General features: G+C 34.4%; 2 protein-coding genes and 1 long non-coding RNA gene across 9 annotated transcripts in view; 2 read left to right on the top strand and 1 right to left on the bottom strand.

Annotated features, from left to right (window-relative positions):
* The window catches only part of LOC141483103 (uncharacterized), a 43,784-nt gene extending 32,820 nt beyond the window's left edge, over positions 1-10,964 (bottom strand). Inside the window, exon 1 of the long non-coding RNA XR_012465910.1 lies at positions 10,797-10,964. This is a non-coding gene — a long non-coding RNA (uncharacterized lncRNA). The remainder of the gene's footprint in view (positions 1-10,796) is intronic.
* Positions 1,665-5,288, top strand: LOC141483102 (uncharacterized). 3 transcript variants are annotated; one of them, XM_074177401.1, is made up of 3 exons: positions 1,665-1,803; positions 2,591-2,727; positions 5,135-5,288. In XM_074177401.1, exons 1-3 carry the CDS (start codon positions 1,735-1,737, stop codon positions 5,286-5,288), a joined length of 360 nt encoding a protein of 119 aa, XP_074033502.1. In that variant the 5' UTR covers positions 1,665-1,734. The 3 variants fall into 3 exon arrangements, with proteins under 3 accessions (XP_074033502.1, XP_074033503.1, XP_074033501.1); XM_074177402.1 differs by lacking the exon at positions 5,135-5,288 and adding an exon at positions 4,774-5,117; XM_074177400.1 differs by lacking the exon at positions 5,135-5,288 and adding an exon at positions 2,793-5,117.
* A 4,331-nt stretch (positions 10,965-15,295) lies between the features above and the next one.
* The window catches only part of how (protein held out wings), a 184,240-nt gene continuing 181,703 nt past the window's right edge, over positions 15,296-17,832 (top strand). For all 5 annotated transcript variants that reach the window (XM_074177396.1, XM_074177395.1, XM_074177394.1 and 2 more), the window contains exon 1: positions 15,296-15,546. In XM_074177396.1, the coding sequence (XP_074033497.1) occupies positions 15,420-15,546 (127 nt within the window). In that variant the 5' untranslated portion in view covers positions 15,296-15,419. The remainder of the gene's footprint in view (positions 15,547-17,832) is intronic.

Here is a 17,832-nt window from a genome sequence, read left to right as displayed (position 1 = left end):
CTCAGGCGTAGGCGCATCGGTGTCAATCAGCAATCGTGAAAGGAAGAATATACCTCAATTTCCGTTTCACAAATATCTATGTCAATCAGGTATCAATAACAAACTCTTAATCAATAAACGATAAACAAACACTATATCAACAGGTATCAATAAACATAAGGGCAACAATTATTCAAATATCTCAGTATATCACAAATATTCAATTAAATCAATTATAACTTGCGTGCTCCTTTTGGGCCACCCGGTATATGGTGTTAGGCTACCCTGTAGTATGGCGGAGATGGATCACCCTGTAGCACCGGAGATGGATCACCCTGTAGCACCACCAAGATAGATCACCCTGTAGCACCGGTGGATCACCCTGTAGTACGGCGGAGATGGATCACCCTGTAGCACCACCAAGATAGATCACCCTGTAGGGCACGACAAGCTGGACCAGTAATGGATCACCAAATAAGATCCAGAAAGAAAATAAAGGAAAACAGGAACCCTTGACGAAGACAAAAAAAAGCAGGAAGAAAAGCAGGAAGAAAAACCCTACGGAAGAAAATTCTCAATCAGAATCAGATAAAAACAAGGTGAGATTCAACCCCCATTCAATAGGACTATTTGACTAATCAATACCCCTGGTATATTTTCATTTAAGCAAAGTAGCAAGATAACAAGAGTATATTTTTGGGTGCCCTGTATAACCATATGACCCGTAAAAATCAAGAAAATTGAATGAGTGTTGAAACCTCTCTTCAATACTAATATTCAGTTGAGATATAACGATGGAACCAGAAATTACTAAAATCATTTAAAACACATTTAATGGTAAAATTCTTACCCTGGCCAAGGGGTTTTCTATACGATTCTTCGTGTGCGGTGTTCTGCACGGAAGTCCTGCTGGGACTTGATGAGTGACTGAGGGCCTTCTGTTTCTTATGAATCTAGAGACGAGAAACGAAGGTTGTAGAATTGAAGAAGTGATATCATAGCTAAGATCACATGAGAGATGCGACAGTGATTCAGACATACCTAATTTCGGAAATCCTTCCACCTGGCACGAGTTCGGTATCCACCACAAATCCTCAAAAGAGCTTAAGTTTCCGACTGCAAATATCCACACCAAAATGACCAATCAGTCTTCCACTATACAATCCTGACTTGTAGAAATAATCCCCGTGAAGGATGGCACAAATACAACCAAATATATCCTACAATCAGTCTGATGATACCCTTTGAACTCCGAACCAAGCTCACCGAAGGCTAACTTCCAAATACTAAGAGAATGCCACATCTGACAGCTAACCAGTTGTTGCCACAGTGCATCCAATCTACACTACAAGCACCAAGGGGGCGCTGTGCACAACATCATAAATCTAACAATTCCTCCACAGTAAGATTCCTAGAAACCCTGGTGTTGGTAACGCTTAGATTTTGTTTTGAACTTTTTGAAGGAACCACCTGTTGCTTTTAACAACACTTACGAGGTTTTCCCAAGATGGCGCTATTCTGAATTGTTCGAGTCCCCGCTGAGTCAGTCAAATTAATTATTATCTGTCATTGTCAAAAAGAATTTTCAACTTTTGGTATTTTGAAATTGATATTTTTTGTCATCCCAATCTTTACATTGTTCGCATTTTTTATTATAGTTTTCGTTCGTTAGTTCTCAGTTATTTTAGTTTGGTTACATTTTTCAGTAGTAATAAGGAATAGTTTTATATAGTGTATAAGGATACTTTTTGTAAAATGGGACAATTCTGTATTTTGTGTGAACAGTGTAAAAATTCGAGTAATCATCTGTATTCAGTGCCAAAGGTAAATGAAACATTTTATAATTACTGTCAATCCACCACGGATAAACTAAGTTTGTATCAGCCTACATCAAAAACCAACTTCATATTTTGAATAATCCTTCACCCTTTCAAATCCACCTTCTGCTACTAGAGTATCATTACTTTCTTAATCATAATATCAAATTGAAAATAAACATTCACTTATGCTTTTTTAATTTTTTTTTAAATACAACTTAATACCTAGTTGCAAGAAAAGTCTACTCATAGAATCATAGATACCTACAGATGAATATTACAGTATGCAGAGAGATTTATTGCATTTCTACAGAATTATTATGAGAAGTAAGTAAGTTTACAGTTACATGAAATTTAACATCCATTTAAAATATCATGATATTAATATCAGCATAAAATTTAAAACTAATAAAAAATTAAATCCAAATCAACAATTAATAAATCATAGATTAAGTTTGAAAATCACTCTCTGAGTAGGGCTCCATGTCAAACAAATAGTTCCCCAAGCCTAACAGAATGTTGTATATTTTTGAAATCTTGTGGAAAATTATTGTAGAAATCGAGGGTGTTGTTGTACTGTGGACTTGTATAAAAAAAAATTATTGGGTGGTTAAAAGACTACTCATGTATGATGAGAAACCTAATGCTCTCTTAAATATATACTCGTAGTAGTTGATTGCATATAGAATTCCAAGCAACCAAACAGTATGCTCTTTTAACTTTACTTGTTCTCAATTGGTGATTTGAATGGTTTTATTTGTGCATTGTACCTGATCAAAATCTGTAATTTATAGGATGAAAACAAGAGGAAACTGTGGATGGATGCTGTTAAGAAATATCTGCCTGATGGTGCTTTTATTTGCTCAAAGCATTTTCCCATCCATTTCATTGGTGAGAAAAAACTATTGAAGGGTGCCAAACCATCATGCATGTGAGTATTCAGTTTCTACAGCACTACCTATAAATCCTATCAAAGATTTGTATATTTTTTTCAAGGTGCACTTATAGAGAAGTACTTAATTGTACGAATTTCAAGAAAACGTGCACCATTTCCAGAACCAGTTTACTAATAATTTCTGTAGTTGGAAAGTATCCGTTGAATAAGGTATCAAAAGCAAATTTGATCACATACAAATCAAGAGAGAACACTTGGTGTTATCAAAATGATAAATATCAAATTATTTATATATGAAATGATAACCCCTTCTAGCTTTACCTATCTACAAAAAAAGGTTCTTTTCAACCGGCTGTTCTCTAACGGTAACCCTGAGAAGTTCGCAGTTGGAAACAAACACTCTATGCCATTCATTTCTCTTGAAGATAAAAGATTGTTGTTGTTTTCAGTTCAACTCAAGCATATCAATGTCCTTTTACAAATTTCATATAAGGCTCATAACGGACTTTAAAAAGAAAGTTATTGATAACATAATATGAGAAGAGATATTTATGTAACCATTATTTAATTGAATCATGTTGAAAAAGGAATATGTTACAAATTGTCCAAATGTGTGGAGTTTAGTTATAACATTTCATATTATTTTTCATTTCAATGATCGCAACTGCTGTTTTGTTCAATATTTTACATCATATTTTCCCTTGATACCTTTCATAAAAATACATCATTATTCAATACGGGCTAATATGTGCTAATATCATTCTATAAATAAAAGGTGATAGTGGAAGAAAGGGGTAAAGTTGAAGAACATTTTCTATAAATGCCTGATTCACAGAAAATTAACTTCATTAACTTTACCCTCTATTTTCTGATATTTCATATTTGTCAATATCTGTGTAAGCTTACTGCTTACACATGGAAATAATAAATACGTTGTCATTATTATAAACAGCCTCTTCTGAGAACATAATAAAAAAAAGCTGTATCTTTTAGAATCTTCTTGTGAGACGGTTATAATTAAATGCCAGTAGGAATTTAAAAAAAAATTAATGAATAAGTTGTTATCGAACAAAGGGTTATATTTAGCTTAGAATCGCACGTTGAAAGGTAAGATTGCGTTAATCCCTGTTCGCACAAGTTTCGACTTCTGAGGGCTGCCGTTCGTAGGGGAACGACAGCTGGTTTACAGAAAAACCAATTTTAACAAATACCATTTAAGTTTTTTGTCCATGTTTATTTACAGGGATCTCAATTTATTCAGTTTTGTTTACAATAAATTATATAACAAAGAAAGCTTGTGCTGTAACCACTTATACTACTACTACTATAATTATTATAGACACATTTATGTGTGTTTAATGAAGGACAAAATTAAAGTAATGAAAAACATTTGCATGAGTAAAGAGTGAGATTCTTAAAAATATTTTCATCATCACAGAAGAAATTGATTTTATCAGAGTAGTTATTTTCAAGTCTCAACATTTTAGATGTTGGAGATGGAGAATGATACCCATAGTTAGTTAAGTGATATGGTGTAATAAATAGCTTTATTTGTCTGATGGACCTTCGTGGAACGTTGAAAGTTATAGGGGAGAGAATTTCCAGACAATCAATGAAACCAGATATAATTTTGAATAGATAAACTAATGATTTAATGTAACTTCGATTCTGAAATCAGCATGAAATATTTCTAAAATTGAACTGAATGTATAAACCCATCCTGTCTAATTACGTAATAGTTAGTTTCCTGGCTTTGCCCTGATCATTTTCAGTAAAATGAGACAATCATATTCAGTTGCGTTGATGAAGTAATCTTAGAGAATAAAGTTGATACTGAAATTAGTTTCAATGAATATCTTATGAGGAGTACTTCGTCAACGCCGCTGACTGTCGTAGTTGCACTTGAAACGTTTGGAGTTTACCAAAGAAGACAACAGCAAAACCCAAAAACCAACCAAAACATTGAAGTCAGTCATGAAATCATACTACATGAGCTGTTGAAAATTATTGATGAAGGATGCTGAAATTTTCCCAGATTCAAAGATTGATTTTCATTTTTTTATAACTGGTTTTATTTTTCAGTTTGCAGTTGGATTATCCAGTGGAAAAAACTCCGTTTGAAACATGAACAACTGAAATACTTGAATTCCTATATTTAGTTCTGTGATCAGTTTTTTCAAAGAATATTTGATAAAGCTTCTGCCAAATATCTGATAAGGATTGTGTGATTATTTATATAGTTTTATTAATTTAATTAAATAACATTTATTGATCTAAAGGGTAAAACATGTTTTAGACAAGTAAATTGATGGATATATAGCCGTTACTAAGTGGTAGAAGATCATTATGAAAAATTTAGATTTTAGACAAGTTCTATTGTGAAATTGACGTGATAGTCATTTTTATAATAAAAATAGGTATTTTGATATTTTTTATTTCTCAGTGAAACCGCTCCTGAACTTCCACTAAACGTTTTTCCTAGTCCATCCTGTAGTATTCTACCCGATTCACACTCTGTCACAAAACATCCATTGGCAAATTCTAGCAGTATTCAACTAGAGAATATTCCTAATCCCATTTTGGTTTCAAATACTTGATGACATCCAGATTGAACCAAGATCATTTGGAAGTGATAATGTTCACATATCCATAACAATTCCAATCAACTTTGTTGATATCATTTTCAGCATTTTTGGGATGATGAGAGCTGCAGGTGGATGCAATACTCATCCCAAGTCAATTCAAGTTGGACAAATATTCCGCCTAATGTCCCTCTATTCTCTGATAAAACCGCCCAGGGAAAGTAATGTTAGTGGAGGAGAAATGATGAAATCCCTTCTTCATATTGGAGATCTGAAAGAAAAACAGCAAAAATTTATATTCTATATTGAAATAGAAAAAACTATCTCCGAAATTGAAGAGGACTTCTCAGGTATTGATGAAGCTTTTGCTTATTTCTGTGAATATGTTGCAAAAAAAATTAAAGGCAACACCAAATGTGGAGAATGTGTGGATTTGATATTGGAGAAGGGAAATGAAATATTCAATTCCCTCATAAGAAACAAGAGCAGAGGATTTTTAACATTACCATCACAAAAAATTAATAGCTTCCTTCACGATGTTGAAGCCACAATAATATCAGGTGTTTTTGAGAGGGAACTTAAAAGAAATTGCTTTCCAGTAATTTTAATCAAATTGTCAAATTTTTCTCCCAAAACTATTGTAGGTTGTGAACACCACAAGGAAGAATTGTTAAGAGAGGCACTGAGGGCATATTTGATCTCTAGATTGAATATCTGCTGTGCTAAAGAGCATAATGAAAGAGCCCTCGAAAATAAAAATTTAAAAAAATACAATTTTCTGTGAGTCAAATTTCGAAAAATCTGAAAATATCTGTTGAGATGTGAAACTCTCATCAGATGTATGTTTTTTTAAAATTTGATTGAATATTTTCAAAAAACTACCATCATAATTGATGATCACATTGTTTGAAAAAAAGAACTCTTTTACACACTCAATGTAAAAGGTTGTAGTGAGCAATTAAAGTATATCAGAAGACATTTTGTATTTGTATTCTAAAAGACGCTAATCTACTTTCATGCAGTCTGCAGAAATTCAACCTAGTGTTCTCTGAACATTACGGTATTTTACTTTTCGTGGGAACCTGAATATAAAAGAAATCCCATCACAAGGAAACTGGAAGTTAATTTACCACTGGTAAGGATATTAAATACAATTTCACCTCAGACTGATAAAAAACTAACTTAACTTTTGAACGGTTTGACGTAGAAACATGAAAAAAACTTTTGGGGGCTATTACCGATACTATTTTTTGAAAAATTTGAAATTTTAATTGGCATGGGGGTCAAGTGTCAAATTGATCTATCAGTGATGACCTGCACATGCAATCATTGCAAAAAATATGACTCAATGAAATCAAATTAAAATAATAATAATGGAAGATATTTGAATTAAACTTTGTTCAATTTATGCTGGAACTGTAAATTTCAATAATTATAAATACAGAAATCTTATAAACTTTAATATACTTTTACAGACAATAAATAGTTCACATTCTTTCTGAACCAAAGAAGTTATTCAATACATCTGATGATCAACGGAAGGTAATTGACCATCTTACATCTATTGTAAATTAATAAATTTTGCCTTGTAATTTCTCTCAAGTTATTTGCAGAACCCAAAGGCTTGCATGACGAGTTCAAGGTGGGACTGTAGTGCTATTTCTCTTGAGTGATTTTCTGTACTTAACGAGATGTGTATGTATAAGAAAATCAATGTCCTGATTCATGAGTAGAACTGCTAGGTGTGATACACATACATCCATAGTCACTATGAGTAGATGTATTTTGGTTGAATATCAATTAGAAAACAGCTGTGTTTCTACTCATTACATTGTTCTTCGTATATAAACCGCTTATTCCAAATTTTATGCATCAATGAGGAAACTTTTTAATTATTAATTAAAAAAAAAACGGTTAAAAGTTGGTGCTTATCAAAATGATCTCTTAACAGGTAATCGAAAAGTTCGACAAAGAATTCACTGGGAATATTTCTTTGTAATCTAGTGAATTATTCAGTTTTTCCATTCCAATACCATACTAAAAACATGTATTCAAGTATATAATCTTTATACTTACCACCTGTTTTGCGGAATTCGTTCCGATAAACAACCAATGTCAACTACATAATATCTGCCAACATTTCTTGAGTTGAAATATCAAGAAATTACACGAAATTTCTTCAAAACTTTGCTTGGGTTGAAACTTGAACTAATAATTCACCAGAACTTGGACACTTATCTTTCAATTTAATACTGACAATTCGTCAATAACACTTAAAACACAAAAAATTCATTAACTCACTTTTTAAGTTATCCTAAAAGCACAGTAGGTATGAAAAATGAATGTGGAATTAAATATAAATACAAATACACCCTGTGTGGTCTTATGATTACAGTTTACTGTAATGCCTGCTTGCGCCATCTGAAACGGCGTAAACGGCGTTGATCTCTGCTAATCAAGTTAGCCATAAATCCCTCATTTTACCCCAAACTTTTGCAGGTATGAGTAGATGCACCAGGGTTTTTAGACATCTTACTCCACAGCCACTTGATACATCATCAACAAGTCCATGACCCATCAAAACTCCTTCTCAAAGCAATGCAACCCTAAAACAACCCTTGACAACTTGAGTAACCGATCAATCCCTCACCCGTGAACAACTGTAGAACTAGTTCGGTGTAAGTCGACGGAACGACACTACGAAAGTTCGGCAGATGTCAACCAACAGCTGTCTCTTAACCTTGTTTACGAATATTTACAAAATATATTGTTCCAACCTATTTTCAACTATTTACCAATCCTTATTCATGCGATGGAATAGAAACATATAAGGTAAGTCGCCATAACCTTCCCTTTCAGTACAAATATTAGAGCATTCATATTATGCAGAATATTTACCGAAAATATCAAACAGTATTCAGAAACCCAGAGGTAACTAATATTGTTTTTCAGGCGATATGGCTCTAATATGTCAGTAAACCTTCTGGAAGTGATGAATAACAATCTATGCAAGAAATATTCTCGGAAAGGTATAGGGAATAAGGCAGACAACGGCTGAAAAAAATGATAGGTGAAGAAAACTGAGAAACAAACAATAACAACTATTTCAACCTAGCGAGGAATTTCGGATCTCCAATGTCGATTGGCAATAGGAGAACGCGTAAGTACTGGTCAAAGCAGTTAGTCAGGGAGCATACATTTATTCTTATACATTTCAGGTATGGTTTTCTATGGAACGGAAGATTCCCATTACTATGATGTTAAATGAATAAAATGAACTTGTAACTGAATTACATTGTTAATATCCTCTGAATAAAGATCTTAAAAGGTAAGGTAGTGGTTTTGAAAGGTCACATAAGAGCAGTTTGATCTAGTGCTAAATTGAAACGTAACAACTTCTTTGAAAATGTAGGTCGGGCACACTGACAAACCAGATGTGTCCCTAGCTGTGACGAAAAGTTCGTCATCAATAAATGACAATTCTGTCGATTCCATAGTAAATAAACGAACAATATCTACAATATTTACAAGTAAATTTAGACCGTTACACACTAGATACTCGTTAGGACAACAAGAGGATTGTTCCGAATTCTTGGGGTTCTTGTTGAATACTCTTCGTGAGCAAAACAATAGCAAAATCAATACTCCTGACCGCTCTGGACTGAATGATTCCGTACAGCCCATCTCGTCTTCTGTTTGTAAATATTTTGCTGGAAAAATCCTCACTTGTTTACTTTGTGGTAAATGTTCAAGAAGTACCGAAAACTTATGTGAATTTCTGGAACTTCATCTAGCTTTTCCTAATATGACTAATAACCAGTCCGTGCAAAGCTTATTGTTAAATCATCTGAAAATGGAATTTTTAATAGTTGATGATAGACTGTATTGTCAAACATGCGCCAAACTGACTGACTGTTATGAGGAAACAAGTATAGCTGAGGCACCAGTCAATCTAATAATAACACTGATGATTTTCAAACAAGACTCAACCTCTAACGGAAGCAAGAAACTCTTTGGAAGGTTCGAAATAGATGAACATTTCAACCTAGCAGACCACTATTATAATATTCATGCAGTCATTGTTCACTGTGGTTCTGACGTTGAATTTGGTCACTTTTACGCCTTGGTCAAAGACGAAACGGACTGGTTTGTTTGACGATAGTCGTGCCACGAAGTGTTCTGGCGATGCATTGAATTTATTGGAGCCTCTGGAGAGCCTCTAAAAGAGAGGACATTGTTAGATCAAGATCTTCAGATGATGTGGTGCTGCAGGTTTTTCCGGGTTTTCCTGCAGCTGAAAAAGCAAATGCGCCTCTGGAATCAATGAAGTCGCCCCGGAGCGCCAATTAATTTTTATTGTTGTTTTTATTTTATTTTTATCGTTGTTTTAATCAAATTTTCACTAATGAGCCAAAAAAATTGACAGATATTTGATTTTCTATTGATTGGTTTCCTAGCAACGCTATAAGTACAACAGCCTACCTGTTTAAATCGTCGTTTTTCCCGCCACAGAAAAAAATTGTGTATTATACACGGGAAAAATATTACATTTTAGCTCTCGGTTTTTTGTTTCTCTCCGCTTCGCGTCGGGGGACAACACAACCTCGAGCTAAAATCTAATACTTTTTTCCCTTGTATAATAAATAACTATTTCTGCTAGTGAAATAATTACGAGCGGGAATCAATGAGAAGCGGACAGTATTTATGAAATATATTAATATACATGTTAGTGATGGGATCATTCGAATTCATTCGATTATTGCAATCACTCTAGATACCTCTAGATGTCAAATGTAGTCATTCGAATGTTGTATGTATCGAATTAAATTAGTAGTGAGTGAAATAGTCGAAAACAGTATTCTAGTCTTGCCGGTTGTCTATTTTGTGAAAATTATTAATTTTTATACACAAATTTTGAATTTCCCGCTCTCTCGTTCTGGTTTTTATGTGAAGTATGTGAGCTCTCTCTCTCTCTCTCTCTCTTTTGTGTATAAACATTTATAATTTTCACAAAATAGGCAACCGGCAGAAGATGTAAATTAATATCAAATGAAAATAATATGATATCTGTTAAATAAAAATGAAAGAGACATCATAAAATTGTTGTAAATATTTAGAAATAATGACAAGTTTGAAAATTATTGTTATAAACCGTTTCCCTAGTTACGGGTGTGAAATGATGCTAACGAAAAATTTATGTTTAGACATAAGTAAGGTTAAATATGTATTTAAACAAATATTAATGAAAGATTTATCTAAATTTAGAAATAAGTGGCAAACTTGTAGAGGAAATAGTTTTCAAGATATCAAAGTTAGAAATTTGAAGTTACAGAAATTGATGGTTAGTAACTAAGAAAAGTAGAAGATTTTCAACTTTTTTATCAACAGAGGATTCTTCTCAAGGCGATGAAACCTGAAGCCACGCCAAATCTTTGCTCCCAGAATTTAATTAAAAATCAATAGAAAAGTTAGCAGATATTAATAATATTTATAATAATTGGAAGAAGTTTAAAGGATACTAACCTGGATGAGCCGATTCCAACCAAGGAATTTATTAAGAAATTCACTACTTGAAGAATTTCCAGCAGACAAGAGGAGAATCCACTGCACCAAACACACAGAAGGAAAACCAGTTATTTACCTCTTTCCTAATCGAATAAAAAAATATATGCATATATAAATTAACCAAGAGGAAACACTGGGCAATCGAACAAAAATTGAATTCATGAATTTCCATGGAACATAAAAAACAAAGTATCCACGATACATTAACTGATATTTCATGAACTGACAGTGCGTTCCAAAATTCATATTGCATAATTCAGTTTAGCATAGAACATTATCTATCTAATTTGCTGTTCACACTAGTTGATTTGTATTTAGGATTAAGATTTTGAGCATGACAAGAAATGACTAAAGTAATTTTGGTTTTCTCCCCTCGAGACGGGCCTGCTTGTGGATCGGATTTCATTGAATGAATAAACCCACGCTGCATAACTAGCTGCACTAATGCTTTCTTTTTTGATCATGCAAGGGGACATTATGTAAAGGCTATTGTGTTTACCTTGAAATTTAATTGCTATGTGGTATACCTCGACCATTGACAATGTATTCGAATTGGAAATGCAGCTTCATTAAAAACTAATTCAATCAATTCGAACCCACTCCATAAAATTATAATACACCCAGGCAAAATTGGAAAAGTTGCTCGTTTAGGAGGAGTGCGGCCCACTTCGGGATCGCTACTATGAGTAACGAAATTGTGGTCGTTGTGAAATATAATCGAAGGTTGAGCAAGGCTAACGAGATCCGAGGAAGTGCCATTCATTTTATTATTTTTTGCTGCTTCCCAACTTAGATTTTTGGCTGTGAATAAGAGAGAGCGACGACATTGTAAATGATTCATGGAAAATAAATGAAAGTCGCAAATGAGTATTTTGTGGAGACTAATGTTTAGAAAAATCAACCTTTTCTAAATATCGAAATTCACGTTGATTAGTGCGAGGAAGTACAGTATCTCTCTTTGTCACATGTTCTCTCTCTCTCTCTAATTTTATGGACGTTGCTTCTTACCCGGGTGCATTTTTCCAGGCTCCTCCTCTCAAATTGACATCAATTTGACAGAAGCTTCGTCGGAGGAACGCAGCGGTCTTGCTCGAAGCAATGCTGCCACCCCTTTTTTGTGACACTTTTTATAACAAAAAACGATGTGCTTTTTAACTGTCGCCTCCTGATCAGGATACCTTTTGATTTTTTACATATATATTTATTGGGTCGCATCCTCTTCGGGAGACCTTCTGACTTATGAATTCACATATACCTATGACCCCTTTACGTGGTTATCCGAACCACCCCGGCCTGGATACCGGCGTGAATAAAGGGGCCCTTAAACTTCACTTTTTTGAAACCTCTCACACATTTCAGTATTTATTACAAGGACTAGCACAACACAACACAAAACGGAGCACCACGATAGCACATGGCCTCCACGTACCTTTTTTGTGGACGGACGTTATCAGCACGTCCGTCCACTACCACGGCCACCACGAGGATATCCACATGCTCGTAGGGTCAATAAGGAGTATTATCTTGAAGTTTTTCGCCGCTTGCGAGAAGCAATACGAAGAAAACGTCCGGTATTGTGGAAAAACATTGCATGGTTTTTGAGTCACGATAAGGCACCTGCTCACTCGTCAATGCTCGTTCGTTTCTTTTTGGCCTAAACAACACCGTAATTATGACTCGGCCATAGTATTCACCAGATTTGGCCTCTGCGACTTCCTTTTCCCTAGATTGAAAAGACCCATGAAAGGACGATATTTTGTAACGATTGAGGAGATAAAAACCGAATCGCAGAGAGACATACCAAAAAGTGCATATCAGAACTGTTTCGATGATTGGAAAAAACCCCGTCACAAGTGTAATATATCTGAGGGGGACTACTTAGAAGGCGACAAAATAGAAATTGATGAATGAATAAATATTTTTCTAGAAAAATGAAAATTCACCCTATTTTTTTAAACAGAGTAGTACATATAAGAAAAGTAATAAAACGAAATATGCCATATTTCTTTCTCGCGTTTGGAGCGTTGTTTATGAGATAGAGCTGTTTCTAGTTAACATATCTTTCTGTTAGACGAATGTTTCATGCACGCAGTCGAGCCTCGTTGAACTCCGTTGAAGTCAGTCGAGTCCCAGTCACACTGCTGATTGGGTCGAATCTTTCCTATACTGATGGGAGGTAATACCTCGAGAACCGGTCTGTAAGTCATCTACTTGATTGATTTCAAAGTGGTCTTGCTTCTGAATCAACAGGAAATATCTGCATGACTAGCCTCTTGCATGAATGTTAATTGGGAAAGTAGTTGTTTTTCGATAGTCATTTATGAGAAACTAATATGTAGATAGACGATTCTCGACCGAGAAACTATATCAAGAAACCAAACTACTGAATGTTAGAGCACACTACAGCTACCAGTGTTTCATTTGGATGTTTTCAAATTCAAAAAAAAATACACAACAACAACTTAAAAAAAAATAGATTTTCTGATGACCTTATTACCAAAAATCCCATACGCAAAGATTCGTCTATTTTTCGGGGCAAAACTATATAACCGGCTTCCTATGCATATGCATACTCAACATATTCTGAAAATATATTGAAATTATTTAGGTAACAATAACTCATTACTTAGTGCTGGAGATTACCTTCAGTTTACTTTCTTTCCGACCTTCATCCCTATTTTAATTTTCATTTAATTTTAAAGTACTGCCACTCTTTTGATCTAAATTGACAAAGAAAATAAATGATTTTTTAGAATTGTGTAAACATGTAGATATCATAAAATGATAGGTACTCCAACTATGAGTGGAGTGAAACAGCACAAACAGGCATTCTGTTTATGACCTAATTCACATATTGTTCTGAAAATCTGAAATAAACTAGATTGGATTTAATTTGAGATATGTTGGGGAGATAAATGGTTCGAGATTCCATTTGAAAAAAATTATTTTCTTACAAAGTGAAAGCCTTTTTATTAGATAAATGCTATCACGTATGGTTAGGGTTCCCAACCCTCCCGGATTGCCTGAGGGACTCCGGTAGTAGTGGTTAACCTCCAGACCAGACGATTTGGTGTTGGGCAAAAACTCCAGTCATATTCATTACTACACCAAAGGTTCCAAACAGTACATCACAAATTATTATCCATGATAATAATTGAACAATTTCAAATTTTTTTATTCTATACGCGTTTGTTTCGCTATGAGGATGTGGATGTGATTTTGAATTATAAGTTCACACAATGAAATTTACTCAAAAAATTGTTAAAAATCGTTCACACAATGAAATTTACTCAAAAAATTGTTAAAAATCGTTTTTTTCATAATTAACCTAATTCTTTTTCTTGTTTCACTTCGTATGCTAGTCAATCACAAGATCCACAAATTTAACGTATCATTTTTTGCACGACTTTTTGTGGAATTTCAGTTGGTTATTAGATTGATCTTTTGAAGGAAAAGTCATGTTTTTTTTGTAAACACCATAAATCATTATTCAATCAGAGTAGGTAGTTTTTATAAAAATTATTACTACTAGTAGGTAATGAAAACTTTGCTACAACTTTTATATTGATAGGAAATAAACCGTTTGTGTTGATACCTGCATGCTTCATGGATTCTTTTAAAATAAACTTGTTTTATTTAACCACTTTCTGGAATGCCCGTAAAGTAACTTTCAATCTATTTCGAATTTAGCGTAACTTTTGTCAAGTCGGTATCACGACTAAATTGTAACAATTTCTGAGAGAAACGCAGAAAAATCCATTTTTTTGACTGGGTGCATCATGTATTTATTCACATCAAGACACATCTACAGAGAATAAAGAAACCCTTTTGGGAAGCCAAATATCTATTTACCACTATTATTTTCATTTATATTGTAATATAATGGAAAAGTGGTACGTATCACATAAATAACTCATTTATCCGCACTGTTTTTACCTGTTCTTCCCGGGTATCTCTGGAATTTCCCGCTAACTGAGTAGGACGTAGGAGTATTCTTTTAATTCTCCCGACAGACGAGTCGCCTCTGCCGCCTACTGGCTTCGCTAATTTATGATATGCAACAGCAGCGATGTTTTCATTCGTCCCCTTTTCTTACTGAAAAGCAAACAGTTTCCACAGTACCACAGTCTACTATTTCCAAACACACGATGGCCACAAGTTCCTGCAGATAAAATCTATCATATCTCGGCTCTCACTTAGATAAGTAGCCATAATCATAAAAATAAGTCATGTATCTATAAAAGGAACACATGGAGACACAGATCCGAATCCCAAGCATTTTTATTACTCTCATATATGGCAGATGAAACCCCTATCTAATGAAATTTTATACAGAAACAGCAATATTAGTTCTGAAGAAATACACAGGCGCCCTTAAAAGGCAAATGCGAAGTGCGCATTCCCAACGCGCCTGCGCCTCGAATCGTTCTCCCATCAATGCGACGGTGCCCGTTTCAGGTTCAGTCACCAGTCACTCAGTTCAATTTTAAGTAAGGTTGAGTGCGCGAGTAGTTACGTTCAGTCTTACATGTTGAGTATTACTAACAAACAGTAAATAAATCGTGTACCCCGTGCAAAAACATGTGCGACCAAACAACTGCTTCTACCCAGAGCATTGCGGACTATCTGGCTCAGTTACTAAAGGATAGAAAACAACTCGCGGCCTTCCCCAATGTTTTTATCCACGTAGAACGACTTCTAGACGAAGGTAAGCCATTTTACATGCCCAGAGATACACTGTTTAAAATAGCCGGTTTGATATTTCGGGCGGATTATCGGGTTACTGGAGATGCTGTAAACATGTGATAGTCGTGACGTACATTGTTGACTTTCAGCGTTTGTTTTCCTTGGTTGTTGGCTCTCCTCTCGCGAATCTGGAGGTTATAAATTTTAATGGAACGTTTTGCAAATTCCAGCGTTGCTCATTCTTACGAAGGCGTGGTTTCATACCTACTAGATGGAGTAGATTACTCTGTGGAATGTAACTGCTCGAACGGGTTTGTTAAAATTAAACAAGATTAACCGTGTTGTTTACAATGCCATCTAACCCAGACTGAAAAACCCACAAACTCCGGACTGTTTTATTAATTTCGTAATCGATAAAGCGTGTATGCCTACATAATTAGTTGTAATTCAAAGTGTATTAACAATGTGTCATTTGCCATTTTTAGAACGCGAATATCAACACGGTGATGTCATTTGTCGAGATTTTTCAAACGATTACTCAAGTTGGCTAACCTGTTGCTCCGGCTACACACTTGATTTCTCACCCCTTGTACGCAACAGGTTGCTAGGAGGGTCTGCTAGGCACAGGTAGATTTCGATTTGTTCGAGATAATCCGCGGGCATTTCCATTCAACTGTTCCGTGTCCAATAACACGTAAGATTTCGAGTGATCGGCAAATATTTGTGTGATCGGAAGATTAGATAATTGACGTATCGGAATTATTGGTCGAGTAATTTTATAGGCGTGTTTGATTTGATTGATTAGTTGAGTTGAAGTCGAAGTTGTACAAGCAATTTTTATAATTTGAATGTCAAGTTTAATGTTGATGAGTCAACCTTCGGGATTGCTAGGTAGTTAACTATGGTTAGTTATTAGGCACATTGCACAATGAAATGATTAACCCGAGGATGTTGAAAATACCGAAAAGTAGAGGGATCTTACTGGGGACACTTTTCTGGAGAAAGAGGAAATTTTGTTGTTGAGCAGGGGGAAGTGTTTCAGGTTTTAGCACCTTTGTTATTGCAATATTTATATTGGAGTATTGCCACATACAATTCTTGATCCGAGATTCCAAAAACTGTGGATACCAACAGGCTGAATAAACATTTTCTGTTCTGTGATGTATAGGATTACCGTAAAGATTAATATTGCCTATACAACAGCAGGTTTTCTTGCCTAATTACAAAAAAGTTCTTTCAAGATGTGTTTTGGAATCTGGTGTTTTCACAGGCAACATGTCTTCCTTGTAAATTATGTGCTTGTGGCTTTTTGTGATTGGGTTCTCCTTGCAAAGTTAAAGTTAACGATATCTCCGTTTCATGATGAACAAAACATTCTGGAATCGAGTACAATATTAACTTTAAATTATGACCTAAAAAATATGAAAATTCAAGTTAGTTTTGCAAGCGTACCAGGGGTTTAACATTCATTATTCTAAAGCGAAAATGAGCTTTTAGAATCACAGTTTCGATGAAATATCGAAGTCGAACAATATATGTAAATATACCCACCTTTTGAGCAGGTGTCGATTGTTCATTTAGTTCGGTTGGTTCTTTAGTGAAAGGTAGTAAATGCCATGGTAACTGCTTTTTTCTTCGGCGAAATACCAACCTGAGGTACTGATTATGGAAAGTTAGATCATTATTCAATTATTTCTTTGGAATTGTTTCAAGTTGGTGTCTTTCATTTGGCTGTTTGTAAATAAGCACTGTAGACATAGAAATGTACTAATGGATATAAAGAGAGGATAAAAAATTGTATATAAATGTATTTTTTTTGGTTTGAACAGAATATTATTCTTTATATTGAAATGGCTTCACTCTATCGTGAAATGTAGAGATAACTCTTTTCTGAAAAAAATTAAAAATGTTCATAAAAAAATCAGCTCTAAAACGTCACACTATCTGAATTCAGGAAATGTCAATATTTATTAATTAAATCAAACAGGTTATATCGCTTTACCTATCCTTCAATAAATTACAAGCATCAATTGAAAATTTCAAACCTGCTGAATTTGGTTGTAATATCAAAAATTTTAATCATGACAGTAAGTGAATGATCATCATGTCAATCCTGACCTTTGTTTGTGTAGACAGTAAGAAAGGGCATTCAAATATCTCTGAAAATAATGTATAATTTGAAATATTGGAAATTCCCAATAGGAGGTGTTTGTCTTAATGATTGATGGTCACCTCTGTTGGGCTTATCAATAAAACATTAAATAGGAATGACCTTGTATTTTAGCTTATCATTTTATTCTAACATAAC

This window comes from Leptinotarsa decemlineata, unplaced genomic scaffold (genome assembly GCF_025532065.1).
Source record: "Leptinotarsa decemlineata unplaced genomic scaffold, Ldec_3_MD MMD2_tig00002974_RagTag_RagTag, whole genome shotgun sequence".
Lineage (NCBI taxonomy): Eukaryota > Metazoa > Arthropoda > Insecta > Coleoptera > Chrysomelidae > Leptinotarsa > Leptinotarsa decemlineata.
This window is presented reverse-complemented; position numbering and strand designations above follow the sequence as displayed.